The 16,951-nt window shown below is 61.9% G+C and overlaps 2 protein-coding genes across 2 annotated transcripts in view; both read right to left on the reverse strand.

The window, feature by feature from the left end:
- Positions 1-4,727: 4,727 nt before the first annotated feature.
- Positions 4,728-8,290, reverse strand: ZNF414 (zinc finger protein 414). The gene is made up of 8 exons (XM_044752427.2): positions 8,158-8,290; positions 7,138-7,450; positions 6,768-6,875; positions 6,565-6,670; positions 5,754-6,097; positions 5,622-5,672; positions 4,998-5,171; positions 4,728-4,904 (listed from the first exon to the last, which is right to left on the reverse strand). Exons 1-8 carry the CDS (start codon positions 8,158-8,160, stop codon positions 4,831-4,833), a joined length of 1,173 nt encoding a protein of 390 aa, XP_044608362.2. The 5' UTR covers positions 8,161-8,290; the 3' UTR covers positions 4,728-4,830.
- Positions 8,291-10,937: 2,647 nt separating this feature from the next.
- MYO1F (myosin IF) overlaps positions 10,938-16,951 on the reverse strand; it is a 32,125-nt gene continuing 26,111 nt past the window's right edge. The window contains exons 20-28 of the mRNA XM_044752426.2: positions 15,588-15,702; positions 15,325-15,494; positions 14,471-14,616; positions 13,965-14,111; positions 13,675-13,823; positions 13,115-13,198; positions 12,325-12,520; positions 12,073-12,242; positions 10,938-11,420 (exon numbers count right to left, since the gene is read on the reverse strand). Of these exons, the coding sequence (XP_044608361.1) occupies positions 11,344-11,420; positions 12,073-12,242; positions 12,325-12,520; positions 13,115-13,198; positions 13,675-13,823; positions 13,965-14,111; positions 14,471-14,616; positions 15,325-15,494; positions 15,588-15,702 (1,254 nt within the window). The 3' untranslated portion in view covers positions 10,938-11,343. The remainder of the gene's footprint in view (positions 11,421-12,072; positions 12,243-12,324; positions 12,521-13,114; positions 13,199-13,674; positions 13,824-13,964; positions 14,112-14,470; positions 14,617-15,324; positions 15,495-15,587; positions 15,703-16,951) is intronic.

Here is a 16,951-nt window from a genome sequence, read left to right on the forward strand (position 1 = left end):
CCGGCTCTAAGCAGGACTTCCCTTTTATGTCACAGGGACCGTGGACGACTGGCTGGACAGAGGGCCCAACTGGGATGGCAGATTTGGTGGCAGATGGGAGGTGGGAGGAAAACTGAGACAGCTGGGAGGCCAGTGAAGAGAGGGTGAAGGGAGTGGGCAAGACCAGTCCTGTTAGGGAGTGAGGCCGGGCCAGACACAGGGCTGTGTCCCCAGGTCAGTGACCTCAGGCACAGATGAAGAAAGAGACTCCTCCCCCTCCCTCCCCCCCATCTCCCCCCCCCTCCCAGAGTGCGGTGGCCTGATTCTCAGTCTGGCCTGAAGGAGATCACCTGAGGGCTTGACAAAAAGACAAAGGCTCCGGAGAATTCTCACCTAATTGGCCTCTGGGGTGTGGCGTGAACTTGGGGATTTTTTCTTTTTCTTTTTTTTTTCTTTGAGGAAGATTAGCCCTGAGCTAACATCTGTGGCCAATCCTCCTCTTTTTGCTGAGGAAGACTGGCCCTGAGCTAACATCCGTGCGCATCTTCCTCTACTTTATATGTGGGACGCCTATCACAGCATGGCGTGCCAAGCGGTGCCATGTCCGCACCTGGGATCCAAACTGGCGGAACCTGGGCTGCCGAGAAGCGGAACCTGCGCACTTAATCACTGCGCCACCGGGCCGGCCCCTACTTGGGGATTTTTTAAACACTTGAGGGGGGGATTCTAACTCGCAGCTAAGCTGAGAAGCACCGGTGCCCACCATCACCTTGAGATCCCACTAAGTGCACGTTCACCCTCAGGTCCGTGGTGGGGCCTCAGATTCCGGACCATCCTGGGTGATGCCCATGCTGCTGGTCCCAGGATCACACCTGGAGTAGCAAGGCTGTGGCAGTTTCCAGGAGGATCCAGAAGGATCCAGTTAAGCCAGGGAAGGAGGCTCGTTTGTCTTGAGGAGCCCTTCATTCACCTGCCCTGCCACGAAGGCCACAAGGCGGCACAGTCGGAAATGACTGCCTGCTTGTCCGTATGTCTGCTTCAAGAGCGCGGCTTAAGGATTCTGGAGCCTCTGTGCCTGTGCATCCCCATTCCTGCACGGACACGCATGCACCCTGGCTCACATTCCCAGATGTGGGTCCCCCTCCGAACAGGAGTCCCGGGAGGCCAAGGATGACAGGTCTGGGTCCTCTCCCGGTCTGGGGGACCAACCAGCACAGGTTTGGTGAGTGAGGGAAAGAACGAATGAAAGGACAAGCGATTGTTGGCCGAGAGCATACAGGAGGCGCTCAAAGTGAGCTTAAGGACTGAATGACAGCTAGTGACTTCCCAGGCACTCGGTGTGGACACCCCCTGCTAGATCTCGCAGTCTGGGGGTGCCCACCCGGGCCAAGCCCCGGCGGGGCGCGCGCGCAGGCTCCCGGCACAGCCTCCAGGGGGCGCCCCCCGACTCCCCAGTGGGTGTGTGGCGCCGCGCGGCCGTGAACGTGGACAGGCGGCTCCACTGGGAGCTGCGGCACCGGAAGCCCGGAGAAGCGAGCGCGGGCCAGGGGCCGCCTTGGGGAGTTGGGGCGGGCTTCGTTGGGGCGAGCGTCTGGAAGTCTGCGGGCCAGGGACGGGTGCCGGGGTTCCGAGCGCTCGTGGGGAGCCCAAGCTGGTGCCTCCGGTCCCCGCGCCAGAGCCGGGGGAGGAGGGGGTGGGGGGTCGCGGCAGTGGCAGCCAGGGCGCCGGGCTCAGCCACGTGGTCCGGGCGCGCAGGCGGGAGGACTGAGCAAGTGGGCGGCCGATCCCGGGGCCTCAGGGCGTTCGGAGGAGTAGGAGCCCGGGATGGGAGTGCTCAGGCCGGGTCAGGAGCAGGGTCCGGGGAGGTGCGCCTAGGCCGGGGTGAGGGTAACCGAGGGGGCACCGCAGGCGATGGAGCTGGTGCTGGACAACTGGCGGGCGGGGGACGGGCACCCGGTGGAGCGGCTCAGCCTGTCCAACGTGAACCCGCAGTGGCCAGCCAGTCCCCGCTGGGCGAGATGGGTGCCTGTCTGGATATGCCGGCCCGTCTCATCCGTTCTCCCTTCGGACTGACACTCCTGGGCGCCCTCTGCTGGGCGGAATCGGGGCCCAAGGAGAACTCGGCTTTCAGGCATCTTGGAGTTGGGTGGCGCAGGGCGGGGAGGGGGAGCCGTCTGTATGGTCCCAGCTTGGCCAGAGGGAGGGCAGGGGCTGCGGGAGCCCAGAGGGGCCCCTGGGCGCAGTAAGACTCCCCATCCGAGCAGACTAAGGCTGCCCATGAGTTGGGAGGAGCAGGGGTGGGAGGCGGACTTCTGAGAGGGCAGGGTGCCCAGGCCAGGTGGTGACGCGGCTCCTTAGGCCTCGGGGCAGAGTTTCAGCTTGCTCCAGAGGGCAGCAGGGGGCTGTGGACCCCTTGTGTCCACGGGAGGAACTACTGCGTGTACATCAGTGATGGGGCGGGGGGAGGTACCAAGATGCTGGCTCTGGGTCTCTCTGGAAAGGTCCTGACAGACTGGGAAGTGGCCTTGCCTGGATTGGAGCCGGGGGTGGGGGTGGGATGGCTGAATGAGGGGCTTGATGGGGGAAGAAAACTCCTGGGGGCTGGGAGACCCTGGTACCCTGGATATGGATCAGGGGCCTGGGGAACAGGGAGCATGGGACCCTGTCCCTGGAGATGCAGGAAAGGCTGGGACCGGGCCCGATACCCAAGGGAGAGCAGGGAATGGTGAGTGCCCGCGGGCCTTGGGGCCCCGGTCTTCTCATCTGCCCGGGGTGTCTCATCGGTGGTAACCGTGCCCAGCTGCCAGGGTGGTGCAGAGTCAGCGAGGACCTTGGAACAGCCTGGCCAGAGTGCGAGCCCTCGGCTTACCATCCAAGCCTCACTTTCTCTATCTGTAAAATGGGCCCCTTGAGCCTGCCCCGACCTGCTCCCCAGGCAGCCATGCGCGTGGTGGCTGGAGGTATGGGCCTCACTCGAAAACATCCCCCCGGAAAACGGCCCCTCCGTCCGTCCCCCGAGTCCCTCTGAATCCTCACAAAGACTCCGGAGGGCGAGCGTCATGACACCCATCCTAAGGACTAGGAAAGTGAGATGCTGGGAGGCTGACTCCCCTCCAGGGTCACAGAGTTGTGGTTCTAAGGCCTCTGGCTGAGGAGCAGGGAGCTCAGGGGGCCCCGGAGCCCCAGGTCCCCTGAGGGCCCATCTGGCCCCACAGCTGCTGCTGAGTGACAGGTGCCTCAGCGGGGGCCTGGAGGCGCTGGTGGGGTGGATGCCTGGCCTGAGCCACTGGGGCCTCAGCCGCAACCTCATCAAGGACATCGCAGCCCTGAGCACCCTGGGGAGGCCTTGGCAGAGAGGCAGGCAGGCAGGGCCCTGGGTCCAGGCGGGCTGGGTCCTAAGGGCGCCCGGAGCGCCCCCCTGCCTCTCCGGGAGCAGCTGAAGGGCCTGGAGCCGGGAACCGTTCAGCTGCACTATGGAGAGCCGGTGTCTGAGCCGCTGCCCCAGCTCCTCGACCTGGCTGGCCTCGACACCAGGGACCCTGCGCTGCCTGACACAGAGCCTGACACCACGCGCTGGGGGCTGAAGATTCCGAGGAGAACCACGTGAGGGGGGCAAAGAGAAGATGGGAGGGCAGCCTGGGGACTCCGCGCAGAGGGGGACTAGTGTCTTGCTGCCTGCAGGTACTGAGAAGGAAGAGGTGACAGAGCACAACTGTGATGAGGACTCAGAAAATGGGGAGGAGGCTGCAAGGAGTGGAGCAGGGTGGGGGTGGGGACAGGGACCTGGGCTTTGGGTTCCTGCTCACAGGAGGAAGAGGAAGAGGAGAACGAGGAGGGAGATGGTGAGTACGGCCCTGAGAGGAAGTGGGGAGGCTCAAGACGTGGCCTTGTGGCCTTCTAAGAGAACAGGATCTTCATCCAGAGAGCTGTGGGGAGCCACCGAAGGGGACGAGGCAGGAGAGTGGCACAATCAGAAGAGAGCCCTGTTTCCAGGGGTGTTCAGAGTCAGGGGAAGGGCGGGGGGGGGGGGCTGCTTCAGGTATCCCAGGATGAGAAGAGGATTGAGGCCTGGGCCAGGGGACCATGGGGCTGGAAGGGAGCAAGATGCAGGAGTGAAACCAGCCCCTGTGGGGTGGCTGCCAACAACACATGGGACTTCCATACCCAGGAGGCCTGGCACGCTGGGTTCTGGGGACAGGAGGGCTGCGACAGCAGGGTGGCACCAGATTTGGAAGCCTGGCCCTGGCCTGACTTCCCAGGAAGGAGGAAAGAGGAGGACGGAGATGGGGGAGAAGGGGGGAGGGAGGGGACCCAGGCTCTCCAGGGCAGTCCTTGACCCTCCCTCCCCAGAGCTGGGGCAGCCAGAGAAGAGGGACGAGGATGGAGTCATGCGAGCCCCAGCCTGCCGGAGTGCCCACCCTGTCCCTTGAGTCAGCACTGGCCCCAGGATCTGGGGCTCCAGCAGGGCCAGGCTCCCAGCCTGTCTTCCCAACTCCTGGGACTTAAGTAAAACTGGCAACTTCCATCCCCTCCGGTTTCGGGAAGCGGTGGGACAGGACAGCAGGCAGAGGCCAACCCATCTACAGCTGGAGACCTGGGTCCCTGTTGGAGGTGTCAGGGCAGGTGGGACACAGGTGGGCGGGGAGGGGGGAGGCCTGCCCCCTCCCAAGATGGGAGTGCCCTAGGACGGCTAGACTGGCCCGCTGTGCTTCAGGGGGACAAGGGACCCAGACACAGCACAAGCTGGCTCATGACGCCTCTTTTATTGTCCCCCCCACCCCGTCCACCTCAGTCTCCCCCCAAATTACAAAAGTATCCACTCCTCAAGGCCCACCCCCAACGCGGCGGGGTTCAGAGCGGCGAGAAAACCTGACAGTCCCCCTCTGACAGCAGCGGCGACACTTTGGGTGCCAGCGGGGCCGGGTCTGGGTGGGGCAGAGGAGGGGGCGCCTGAGCCTCGGCCCCGCCGCTCGCCTCGGGGCCCCCGCCCTCCCCACCCGCGCGCTCCCGGGCCTTACCCGGCGGCGCGGCGGGGCGCGGCGGCCCGGGCGCGGGGCCCGCGGGGGCGACGGGGCGGTGGTCCTCCAGGTGCAGCGTCATGGCGGGCCGCGACGCCGTGGAGAAAGCGCACTGCATGCACGAGTAGCGGCCGCGCGTGTGCTCCCACACGATGCGGCTCGGGGCCGCGTGCCCTGTGGGCAGGCGGGACGCCGTCAGGCCCGGGGCACAGGACCCGTCCACCCCCGGGGACGGTGCGCGAGGGCGAGGGCGGCCGGATCTTCCCCCGCCTCCCCATCAGCTCCGGGCGCCGGGGGTCTGGCAGGGCTGATCCGTTTCTCCCGGGCGTGTACCCCCCTGGAATGGGGGGCTCCGAACTTGACTTAGCCGCGTCCCCCACTCCCATCCCCGGAACCACCGCAGGGGGACAGACTCGGGAACCGGGCGCGAGTCACACGGAGACGCCGGCGCAGAGGAAGGCGCAGGGGCCAGTCATTTTTAAGGCAAAATCCTGTATTTTGGGGGCGGCATTTCTGGCCACCTGGGAAGGGGGCGGGCACCGCTGCCTGCCAGCATCCCTGGGCCCGGCAGGGGCGCAGCAAAGGAGTCCCCTCCACCCCTCCCTGGTGGTCACCTGCACGCACCTGAGGGCGCGTCGGAGCCGCCCTGGGGTCTTCGCGGGCTGCCGCCTGTACCTGCGGGACAAGGGCGGGTCAAGGTCAGGAGCCAGAGCGCTCCAGTCCCCTCCCCCCAGGCGGCCCCGCCCCCACACTGACCTTGGCTCTTTTTCCAGACGGCGGCGCTGGAGGTGGGCGGCCCGGGCGCGGCAGCTAGGAAGGGGCGCAGGCGCGGGGGGCTGAGGCCAAAGGGCGCGGGGCTCAAGAAGGGCAGGAAGGGCCCGGCGGGGGCAGGGGCGGGGGTCGTGAAGGGCTCGAGCAGCGGGAACTGCAGGCCCGGTGCCGACGCGGGGTCGGACTCCGGGGGGCGCTCGGGCGCCGGCGGCTCCTTGTCGAGGGCTGGGGGCGGCGGCGGGGCTGGGCTCTGCGCATGCTCGGCGCAAACATGCAGGTGCTTGAAGAGCGAGCGGTGCGTGCGGAAGCGCAGCAGGCAGTTCTCACACCTGGGGGCGGGCACAGGGCTGGGTCTCCCGGGGGTCGGGGAGCCTAGGCCCAAATCACAGATTCCCCACCTGGGGGGAGGAGCTGGCCCTAAACGCCCCCCTCCTGTGACCGCGACCCTTCCGGACCCCTCCGGGTCAGAGCCCTGGGAAAACGAGGAAGGAAGTCTCCATTTTGACTTGGGCGGTCAATTTTCTTCTTGGGAGGTCGAGAGGGGCTGGGCAGAGCCACACCACGTAAGCCCCGCCCCCGAGCCCCTGGGACTCGTTTCAGTAACCAGTTTCTCTTCCAGGCAGGTGAGGACCGGGCTTGCCCGAGGCCACACCTGCCCCCAGACCCAACCCCCTTGACTGGGAAGGGAGAAAGGCCTGGAGCCCGGGGAGTGGGGCTATCACACCAGCGGCGGGCGAAGCTGCCCGGGGCCTGGTCACCGAGCACCAGGGGAGGTCGCGGGTGGTCAGGGTCTCACTTGAAGTAGCGATTGGGCTTGTAGTGCAGCTTGCCGTGTGCCACCAGTTCCTGCATGCTGGGGAAGGTCTCGGTGCAACTCAGGGCGGAACATCGGAAGAGCTTGCCTGGCAGGGCAGGGGCGAAGGACAGAGGAGTGGAGCGGGGTGGCCAACGCCCGCCTGGAGGCTCTGCCTGCCTCCCCACCACCTACCCTGGCCCTACCTTCCAGGGACTGTGTGGGTGGGCAATGGGTCCGCAGATGTTGTGCCAGGTCGCGAACGCTGGGGAAACTGAGGCAGCAGCCAGGGCTGGAGCAGGGAATCTGCTTCCCTGCAGGATGCACAGAGCAGGGGTCACCCGTCCCTTCCCCACGCGCGCTGTCCAGGGCTCTGCTCCCGCTGCCAACAGACTGAGGTGCCAGAGGGCAGGAGGTGAGCTGAGCTGGCCTGGCTTAACACTGTAGCCACGGCCTGGCGTACACAGTGCTCGGTGAACAGTGACTGGCATCCCTCTAAATGGGCCCCAAGTTTGGAGATCCTCTGCACTCTGTTCCAGGGCCTGTGACCCCCCAGAAGGCCCCATCACAGGTCACCTGGAGGCGGGCGTCGCCTGGGAGGCCGCAGGTCCTCACTGGTCCCGGAGACTATGCTGGTCGGGCCAAGGCTGGGTCCAGGGCCAGGCTGGCCACTGTCTGGGGCTGGGGAGGCACCCTGCTGGGTCCCTCCAGGTGCTCCCCGGTCCCACATCGGGGGTGTGGCTGCCCGCTCAGGGCCAGGCTCCTCCCCCATGGAAGAGGGGATGGCTGCAGCAGCCACAACTGGGGACAGCACCTCCTTGTCGGTCTCACTGGAGCCGGGCTCTGCAGTGGCTGGCATGTCCGCGCTGGGCCCCGAGGGTTCCTCCTCCTGGCGGAAGGAAGAGGCAGGGAGAACCCCTCTGGGCCCGGGGTCTGCCTGGGCCAGCCAGGGGCACCCCTCCCACCCCGCCAAGACCACTGGGCATTCTTGAAACAGCAAATGCCCCTGAGATGTCATCCTAAGGAGGCACCATCAAGGGAGGGCAGGGGGTGAAGGTCGACTGAGCTCCCGCCTCCTGCATCCCCATCTTCAGGAAAGAGCTGGGAGGTGTCCCAAATGCAGAAAGGGGTATCTGTCAGAAATCGCCCATAAAAGACAAGCATCCTCTCCTCCCAACTTGGGAAGGAGGGAGGCCGACTAAGCGGCAGGGGCGTGGCCTAGAGGGAGTGGGCGGGACCAAGGCTATGAAGGCGGGGTTCCGAGCAGGGCGCGGCCAGGAAGATACAGCAGGGGCCCGAAGTGGCCGAGCGGATTGTTCGAGGCCTGAGAGATAAAGACCCACCGGGATCGAGGTGGCAGAACTCGGAGGTGCTGGGGGCCCGGATGTACAAGGCCCGGGGGCGGAGCCTGAGCCCTGTGGGCGTGGCCCAGTCGAGGCCAGGCCCGGAAGTAGGGGGTAAGGCCGAGTGACAGCGAGCCGCGGGAGAGTGCCCGGATGTGGGGGCGGGGTCCGCCGGAGGGTGTGTGCGCGACAGGGCCTCTCCCCGCCAGTCCCCGCTGGTTCGCCGCGCCCGCGCCCCTGGCGCTGCGCTCACCATCCTCGGCCCGGCTCGGCCTCTTGTTCCCGCGGCTCCGGCGGCTCGGGCTGAGGCTGCAGCGACTCCCTGGGCGGCCGCGGGCTCACGCTCACGTCGGCGCCATTTTCCGCCTCCCAGCTCTCGCGAGAGCGGGGGCGGGGCCTGCGCCCTGAGGTCCGCAAGGGGGCGGGGCCTGAGATCCGGGGTCCTCCTGGACCGCGGTGCAGGCGCGAGGGCGGCCTTGGGAGTCGAGGGCAATGATGGAGCGCATCTTTAACAGAGCCTGCGCGCTGAGACCGGGGTTTACATCTTGTCGCGCCTCTGTGTTCTCATCTGCAAAATGGGCATCTTCATCCCCTCCCGTCCCGTCCCTTCACCAGCCCTCGAAAGGGGGTAACAGCGGTTCTCCTTTTTTGAAGAGGTCGTGTTGATTGGGCCCCTCTTCGGAGAGGTGTCAAAATCGTCAGTGCACTTAGTTCTGAAGTTGAGATGAGTCCGCTGTGGTGGCCCAGGGCGGGAAGCAAGCTGCCTGTCCTCTACACCTGTTTATAAACGGGCGTAGCCTAAGGATGGAGAGCCCTGGGTGTCTCAGTGGGGAATGAGTCACCTATCCAACCTACGTTCCGGGCGCTGCGAACGCAAAGAACAGGACGAACATCCTTGCCCTCAGGGGCCGCTCACGTTTTTAAATGGGGAAACACTGAGTCAACAAGTGAACAAAACCATCTTAGGTTATATTGAGTGCTACCAAAAAAACAAACCCGGAAGGATATGGCAGTGATGGGTCACGGAAGCCTTTCTTTGGGGTGGCTTCTGAGCTGCTGCCTGAGAGTCAGGAAGGATGAGACAACGGAAGGTCAGGAGGTCAGAGCGCTCCGGGATGTGGGGATAGCTCGTGCAAATGTCCTGAGGTGGGGAGGGACAAGCTTGTCTTTTTTAAGGACCAGTGAAGAGATCCACGCACTCCTGGAGCAGAGTGGAGGTGCGGTGTGGAGGTCAGAAAGTGAACATGGTCCAGGGTAGGTCATGCAGGGCCTTGTGAACCATGGAGAGAGAGCAGTGTGGTTTCTATTCCTGCCACTGGTGAATTTTCAGCAGGGGAGGTACACCATCTGATCGCTGGCTGTCCTTTGGAAGATGGCCTTCTGGGGGGTCGGTAAAGTGGATCTTTGATCTCAGTTCTCTATAATACATTATTTAACCATTCAAGAGGTGTTTGTTGAGCTCTAGGCAAGTGTAGACTTTGGGTGCAAGGTATTTCCATCTGTGTACATAAGACGTACTCACACACGTCCACATGCAGGGAATGCTGTTAGAAAGAGACACTAAAAAATTGGAGAGGGGAGCCGGGATTTTCGAGTGTGGGAGAGATGGATTTTTTTTGTAAAAGAGTCAACAGGATGTGGGGCTGCCAAGTGGGCAGGCCCAAGGTGACTCAGGTTTGCAGTGTGAAGATGCTGTGACCTAGATTTTCGACGCTGTTAGAATGTGTCAAACCCATTCCCTTCTTCACCCCCAGCACCCCACCCAAACCTCACCCATCTGTCCTGCCTGGAAGGCCCTACTTCTTGCAAATGGGATGCCTGCCAAGGCAGTGGGGCCACGGGGCTGTAGCCCAAAGCGCCAGGAGTCGGGGGCAGACTGCATGGTAAATTTGGAGGCAGAGAAGGGAGACGAAGCCCTGATTCCCCTTAAGCCCCAGGAAATGCCCAGCTGATGAGGTTGGTGGCTCATGGCCGTCCTCCTCAAGTCTGTCCTCACATCGGAGTCTTGCAGAGAGATGCACACAGTGGCGGGTGGGCAGTGGAATGGAGAAACTTAGAGGGGGAGGGCAGGGAGGACATTCAAGGGACTATGTTAAATGCTTTTGTAAAATGATGGACTAATAAAGCGCTGCTGAGACCCACTTGCCACCTTGGGGTTTTTTCCCAGCCACACTCAGCTTCCCCAGACAGGTGTGGAAGAGAGAAGGTGCGGATGCTCCAGAAGGCTCTGCTGGCCGATCTGTCTTTGACACCTCATCTCCCAGCCTCCTGTTGGGTGGGTGTCATCTGCCTGGAGTTCTCCCATCCTAGCTTAGGTCATTCTGTGTGGTGTTCGCCACCAAGAGCCACCGACACCACCCTTTCCATCCTTCCTGGTCCCTCCAGCAACTCCCACTCCCTCTGTATCTCCCCACCCCAGGCCGGACACCCCCAATCTGGCTTTGTCTCTCCCAGCCTGGCTGCTCATTGAGGGGCTCCCAGTGGGTTCCAGCTGCACCCGCAGGACTTCTGAAGGGCTCAGACCCAGCACTGGTTCGGAGACAGCTGGGAAGACCAGGATCCAGCCTCATCCCCTCACCTGTGACAATAAGTGCAGACAGCCAGGGCCCTAGAATGTTGGAACCAATCCTGACCCCAGGTGCGGGAGGGCTAAGAAGGCACAGACACGGGGTGGGTGGGAGGGTGGTAGGAGCCAGGGATGGCCCAGGAGAGCTTACGGGGGGGCCATGCCTCCTTCCTCAGGGTCCAGTTGGGTCCCCGATGGTTTTGGGAGCTGTAGGTTTAAAGCAGACAGGACCCACTGGACCATTTTCTGCAGGAAAGCTGGCATGCAGCTTCCAGAAGCTCGACAAACTCGAGCTTTGAGAAGGGGGGGCAGGGGCATATATGAGTTCAAGCCTGGCTCTGTGGGATCTTGGGTAAGTGGCTCAACCTCTCTGAGCCTCCATTTTTCCACCTGTAAAATGGGGCATTGGTTGCGCCCACCTCACAGGGTGGTGAGGAGGTCGTCCTTGTTGCTGCCACTCAGTAAGTGAATTCCGTTTCCACCCGGCAAACGTTTATTGCCCCAGTGATGAGGGAAGGAGGGAAGTCACGCTTGTCAAGGCCCCCCCGACTGGGCCCTGCACTTCGCCAACGTGACTCGACTCATTTTGTTCTCACAAGGCAGCTGGGAGGTAGGTTCCGCTGTCAGCTCCGTGTGACACAGGAGGAAACGGGGACTTGACTAGCAGGTGTGACATGGGGGAGGCCAGGGCCCGGGGGTGGCTGCAGTGGTGACCCCCAGACCCAGGGCCTGGGCTGAGCTGGGCTGGGCTGGGCCGGAGGCCACAGGACTCGACCTTGTGGCCAAGGCAGCCAAGGAAAGCGAGACCCCCGCTGGCAGGGCCTGGCCCCCCCGTCGGGCAGGCGGGCGAGCAGACTCCGGGGGACCCCCGGCTCAGATCTTCTCCACGTAGTTTCCTGGGAAGAGGCCCTCCTGACCGTGTAGCCGGCCTTTCCACCAGCCCGAGGAATCTGGGGGAGAGAAGGGAGCATGAGGCAGCGCCCAGCCCACCCGGGAGAAAGCCTCATGCTGGCTCAGTGTCTGTCTTATTCGTCTCCACCGGCCTGGCAGAAGGCAGAGGCAGAAAAGAGAGTTGTCAACAGATAGAAGGAAGGGATGGAGGGACGGACACATGGTTTTTCTGGCCACTGGCTCACACGCCGTCACTTTCTAGACCATTCTCTTGTGCTCTTCCCTCCTCATCTCCTCTTGCAGGCCCCTCCCAACAATCCCCATGGTGGACCCAGGAATGACCCCTATGGGGCTCCCCCATCCCCCTGCAGAGGGAGCTGTTGAGTCCCAGGCCCCTCTGGGGGCAGCCCAGGGGACTAAGGTACGAGGTGGCCTATTTCTTACTCACAAGGGGTCACAAGGGGCTCTGCTGTTAACCCTGTTTGACAAGTGAGCAGTATGAGGCTGGGGTACTGGATGTGATGCTATGAGGCCAGGCTCCCAGGGTGGCTTAGACTCAAGGCTTCCATAGGGCACAGGAGAGGGTCTCTCCAGCTGGCTGGGTGGGAGCTGGTTGCCTCTGTTCTCCTCGGGAAAGGTGTGCAGTCCTGGGGGGCTGCCTGGCCGTGTTGGGGTTCTGGCTCCTCCCACCTCTCCCCTGCGTGCACACACCTTCCATGAGGATCTCGATGACCTCATTCACGTTGAAGCTCAGCTCGTCCACGTCTTGGCCCACGTACTGGTACAGCGCCCGGCACCTCGGGACGTGTGTCCGTGGCTGGGGCTTGGGCCGGCCCACCCCGGGCACAGGGCGCTGCCCCACGCTACGCTTCCTCTGCATGCTGTGGGGACAGGGCACTTGTCACAGCCCCACACAGTCCCGCCTCCACCTACCTCCTGGGGCCGCCCTCCCACCCCACCTACCCGGCCATGCCCTGGTCAGGCACATTGAGGAATTCTGTGTTGTGCTCTGAGGGGGGCCGTGCCCTGGGGCGTCTGCTGGCCCCCAGGGCTGAGGACGGAGGGCCCCGAGGAGGCCGCTGGGAGCCCCCTCCAGATGTGATCTCCAGGGGCAAGGGGCCCCCTCTGGCAGAGGGGGGCACCCCGTTGCGGTCTGGGCCTGCAGTAGGAGAAAGGATGGGGGCATTTACCAGGGTGAAGCTAGGAGGATTTGGGGAGGACTTAGCTCCAAGTTCTCACTCTGAGGGAGGAGGCAGCCACACTCTCAACCCAGGATGGTAAAAGACTGGGCCAGTGGAGGGGACCTAGGGGTTAGGATGGACTAATGGAAAGTTCTGCAGGGGTAAGATTTTCCCCCAGCCCCTTCTGTAGAGGGCTTTTGTAGGTGGGTCTTGGAGGATGAATAGGAGCTCGAGTGGAGTGGGAATTTGGGAGAGAGGCAGAGCAAACAGCCCAAGCAGAGGCCTGGAGGTAAGAACAAATTGGGTAAATTGACAAAATAAGATGGAGTTTGCATGACAAGAGTGTAAGATGGGAGAAAAGGTCAGTGGTTAGCTGAGGCCGGATTTGGAAGGGCTTTGAATACCAAACTAAGTTTAGCCTTTAATCTGTAGGAGATGGGGAGCTATGGAGAGTTCTGCACAGAGAAGGAGAGAGTGCTCAACTCTGCTTGTTAGATCCGGTTGACAGGAGGTCTGGCTTAGGAGCCCACAAGAGGCAAGCGAAGACACTTAGTGGGGGGGCACCCCCTCACCTCTGGGGGGCCTCGGGGCTGCCCGGGTAGGGGCCGGGGCCGACCTTCGAGGTCTTCCCTGGGCCATCCCTTTCCGTGTAGGCTCTGCAAGGGAGAGGGGAAAGAAGAGAGGGATTTGCGTGGTGGCCAGGCGGGACCAGGCTCTTGGCCCCGCCCGCAAGCCCCATCCACTCTGGCTCCGCCCCCAGAGCCCGCCCCCTCAAGCTCACTGGCTCGCCCATCGGTGCCGCCTCTTATTTACTGGAACACTGGCTCCGCCCAGCATTGGCCCCGCCCCTCCAGGACGCACCTGTCATTGGCTCCCTGGGCCCGCCCACTCCAGGGCTCGCCCTTATCAGCCAGCTCACGGGTTGCCTCTGGCCACGCCCCTTCCACATTTCTCGCCCATTCATTGGTCACCTCGTGGACTCGCCCCTCCATGGCCCTCACGGGCTCTAGGCCAACCCTAGCTGGCACCGCCCCCACAGCTTGATTGGCTCTCTTGCTAGCCCCGCCTTCCACAGGGCCCTCCTCTTCCGGACCGCCCCTTTGGCTCCGCCCCGGGTTCTGCGCAGACTCACTGGAGCTTTTGGGCAGTCCGTCGCCCACGCTGACCGAGAGAGCCCGGCTGCTGGCCTTGAGCACAGCCACGTCGCCGGAGCCACGGGAGAAAGTGACGCTGCGGGTGCCACCTCCGCCCCAGCCCTCCTTCTTCACCCGGAACTGTAGTCTGTGGGGAGAGGAGGAAGCCGTGGGGGCGCCCATCCCCCCACGTGGGGGGGGTCCCCTCCCCACCCCATCCTTGCCAGGCCGCGCGGGCGAGGGAGGGGGGCGCTGTGCCGCGCCCAACCCGAGGATGGGGGGCGCATACGTGTCACTGAAGGTGAGGGGCAGGGGTCTCCGCGCCGCCTCCTCGAAGCGCTTGCACAGGAGGCTGATGAACTCGGTCTTGAAGATGCTCTCCAGGAAGCTGTCGGCCGCGTCTTCTTGGAGGACGAAGAAGTCGTCCTGGCGCGTGCTGGGGGAGGGGCGGGAGGAAAGGCAGGGGAGAGTGACAAGTGAGGGTGGCAGAAGGACGGACAGGTGAGATGCAACAGGGGAGGGTCAGGTACGGGGCTAGTGACCCAGGTGGGGGAAAAGGGAAGAAGCAGCAAGGAGCTGGGGAAGGGGTACTAGAGAAGGGCCGGGGAGGGCGCAGGTGCTGGTGGGAAATAAGGATCACGAGTGTGGGGGCAGGTGAAGGTGACAGGCAGGGCCAAGAGAGAGTTGCAGGTATAGCAGCGAGTAAGATGGTCAGGGTGACAGATGGGTAACAGGAGGACGGTGGAGGATGAAGGCGGCAGGTGAGGGTGACGACGGGGCAGGTGGGGCCCTCACCTGAGGGAGACTCCCCGCAGGGCCTGGATCTCCAGCTTCTTCTTCAGGACCTCACGCACCTGGCCCTTCTCAGGTCCCTTCTTCACCTTCTCCCGCCCGATCACGTACAGACACTTGGGCGTCAGGATCAAGTCCCTCTTGATGGGCTGTGAGGATGGAGGACCAGAGTTGGTGTCAGGAGCCCTAGGCAGGGGCAGCCTGGCCCCAGGGGATCAACCCCAGGCAGAGGGGTGGTGCTGGCAGGCCAGGTGAGGGTGTCCCTCCACGTGAAGGTATGTGAGTGGTTACATTATATAAGAAAAAGGAGATTAAGGAAGGGTAGATTAGCTGGAAAGAGGTGTCTGGGCCAGTGAACAGGTACAGGATAGGTGAAGGCATGCCTGTGGACATGGGTGCCCAGGCCAGAGGAGAGTGTACCTGTGCACAGGTGTATTTGGGCCAGGCGAAGGTGTGTCTCATTGACAGGTTTATCTAGACTGGGTGGGGGTGTACCTAATGGACAGTGTTTTCAGGATAAGTGAGGGTGGCCCTGTGGTCAGGGCTTCTGGGTGACGTGAGTGTGTAATCGTGGGCAGATGTGTCTGGCCAGGTGAAGATGTATCTGATGGACAGGTGTGTCTAGGCTACCTAAGGGAGTATTTGATGGACAGATGTATCTGTGTTAGTTGAGTGTATACCTGTGGGCAGGTGTGTCTGGGCCAGGTGAGAGTGTACCTGTGATGGGACAGGTGTACCCAGGCTAGGTGAATATATACCTGTGGACAGGTGTGTCTGAGCCAGGTAAGGGTGTACCTCTGCTAGGGGTGCCAGGCTGGGCCCAGGATCCTAGCCGTGCCCACCTGCTCATGCCTCACCTTGAAGCGGCGGTCGTACTTGGTGACCGAGTCGGCGAAGTCCACGCGCTCCCTCTTGCCCAGGAATTGCCGCAGCTCCGGCCGCTCCTCCAGGCCCAGGTAGTCCCCGACGAAGTTCCGGTTGATGCTGTTCCGTCTCCGCTCCTTCTTGTTCAGCAGGATGTTGGAAGCTGTGGGGACCCAGCGTGGGGGGCAGAGGTCATGGCCTGGCTCCTCCAGGTCCACCTGTCCCCACCCTCAGCCTCCCGCCTGCAACCTCTCACCTTCCTCCCGCATCTCCTCGTACTTCCGGACCGCCACGTGGCGCCGCCAGGCCTTCTGGATGGTGCGGGCAAAGCCGTCGAACTTTCGCTCTCTCATCTCCTCCAGAAGGAAGAGCTGGGCGAGAAGGAGGGGTGGTGGGTCCCGGCATCACCCCACCCATATGCTCTTACACGCATGCTCATACACTGTGGTCACTTTTTCTTCCTCCACATGACTGGACTCAGAGTTTCCTCCCAATAGGGGGCACAAGCTTCTACAATAAGTTATAACCGTAGATTGGTCCGGCTGGGTTCTAAGCCCAGCTCTGCCACTTACTAGCTGTATAGTCTTGGCAGAAATGGTCTAACATCATGGTTTCTCACACTGCTAATTAAGCTATGGCATGCCATCCATGTGAGGTGCACCTCACTTTCAGAGATGTTAGAAATATGAACCAACGCGCATCTTAGAAAACCATACTGTCAATACTGTCAGTGTGAAAATCTGATGTGTAGGCGACCATGTGATGTGGCTGGTGACCATGTGTTTATGCAGTGTACAACATGCACAGCCACACATGGCAGTCCTGGAAAGGAAGCTTTTGCTGAAAGCAAACTTTTGAGTTTCTTACGAGTCTTGGCCCAGACGGGACTTAGGGAATAAACTATTCTAGAGCAAGTCAGAGTGGAAATGCCGTGAAGGCTATCTATTCTTTTGGAATAATAACAGGTGAACACGTCAAGGAAAGGAACACACTAGATACGAAAACATTATAAATCTACAGTGATAAAAACAGTGGGGTGCTGGTCAAAGGATGGAAAGGTCAATTGAAGTAGGATGGATGGCTGGAAACATCCTAATTCAAACAGATGAGTAGTGATAAAGGGGGCAGTGTTGTCAATCAGTGAAGATGGGAAAAAGTATTGGAAATAACATTGAGCTTCATTTAGAAAAACCCCAGGCCTCCCTGCAAAGACTAGAAGAATTCTGCAGATACTTGGTTCAAATGCATGTTAAAAAATACATCTTGGAGGGGCCGGCCCGGTGGCACAGCAGTTAAGTTCACACGTTCTGCTTTGGCGGCCCGGGGTTCACTGGTTTGGATCCTGGATGCAGACATGGCACCGCTCATCAAGCCCCACAAGGCGCCCCACATATGAAGTGGAGGAAGATGGGCACAGATGTTAGCTCAGGGCCAGTCTTCCTCAGCAAAAAAAAAGAGGAGGAATGGCAGCAGATGTTAGCTCTGGGCTAATCTTCCTCAAAAAAAAAATCTTGGAGGACTTTTAAAGCTGTGGGGATTTATAACTCTTCATAAAAAGCGGGGAGTCTTCTCACAAGGGCAAAACAAAATAAGACAAGCCAACATTGCACGGGGGCTGGC

Source organism: Equus asinus, chromosome 20, assembly GCF_041296235.1.
Source record: "Equus asinus isolate D_3611 breed Donkey chromosome 20, EquAss-T2T_v2, whole genome shotgun sequence".
Lineage (NCBI taxonomy): Eukaryota > Metazoa > Chordata > Mammalia > Perissodactyla > Equidae > Equus > Equus asinus.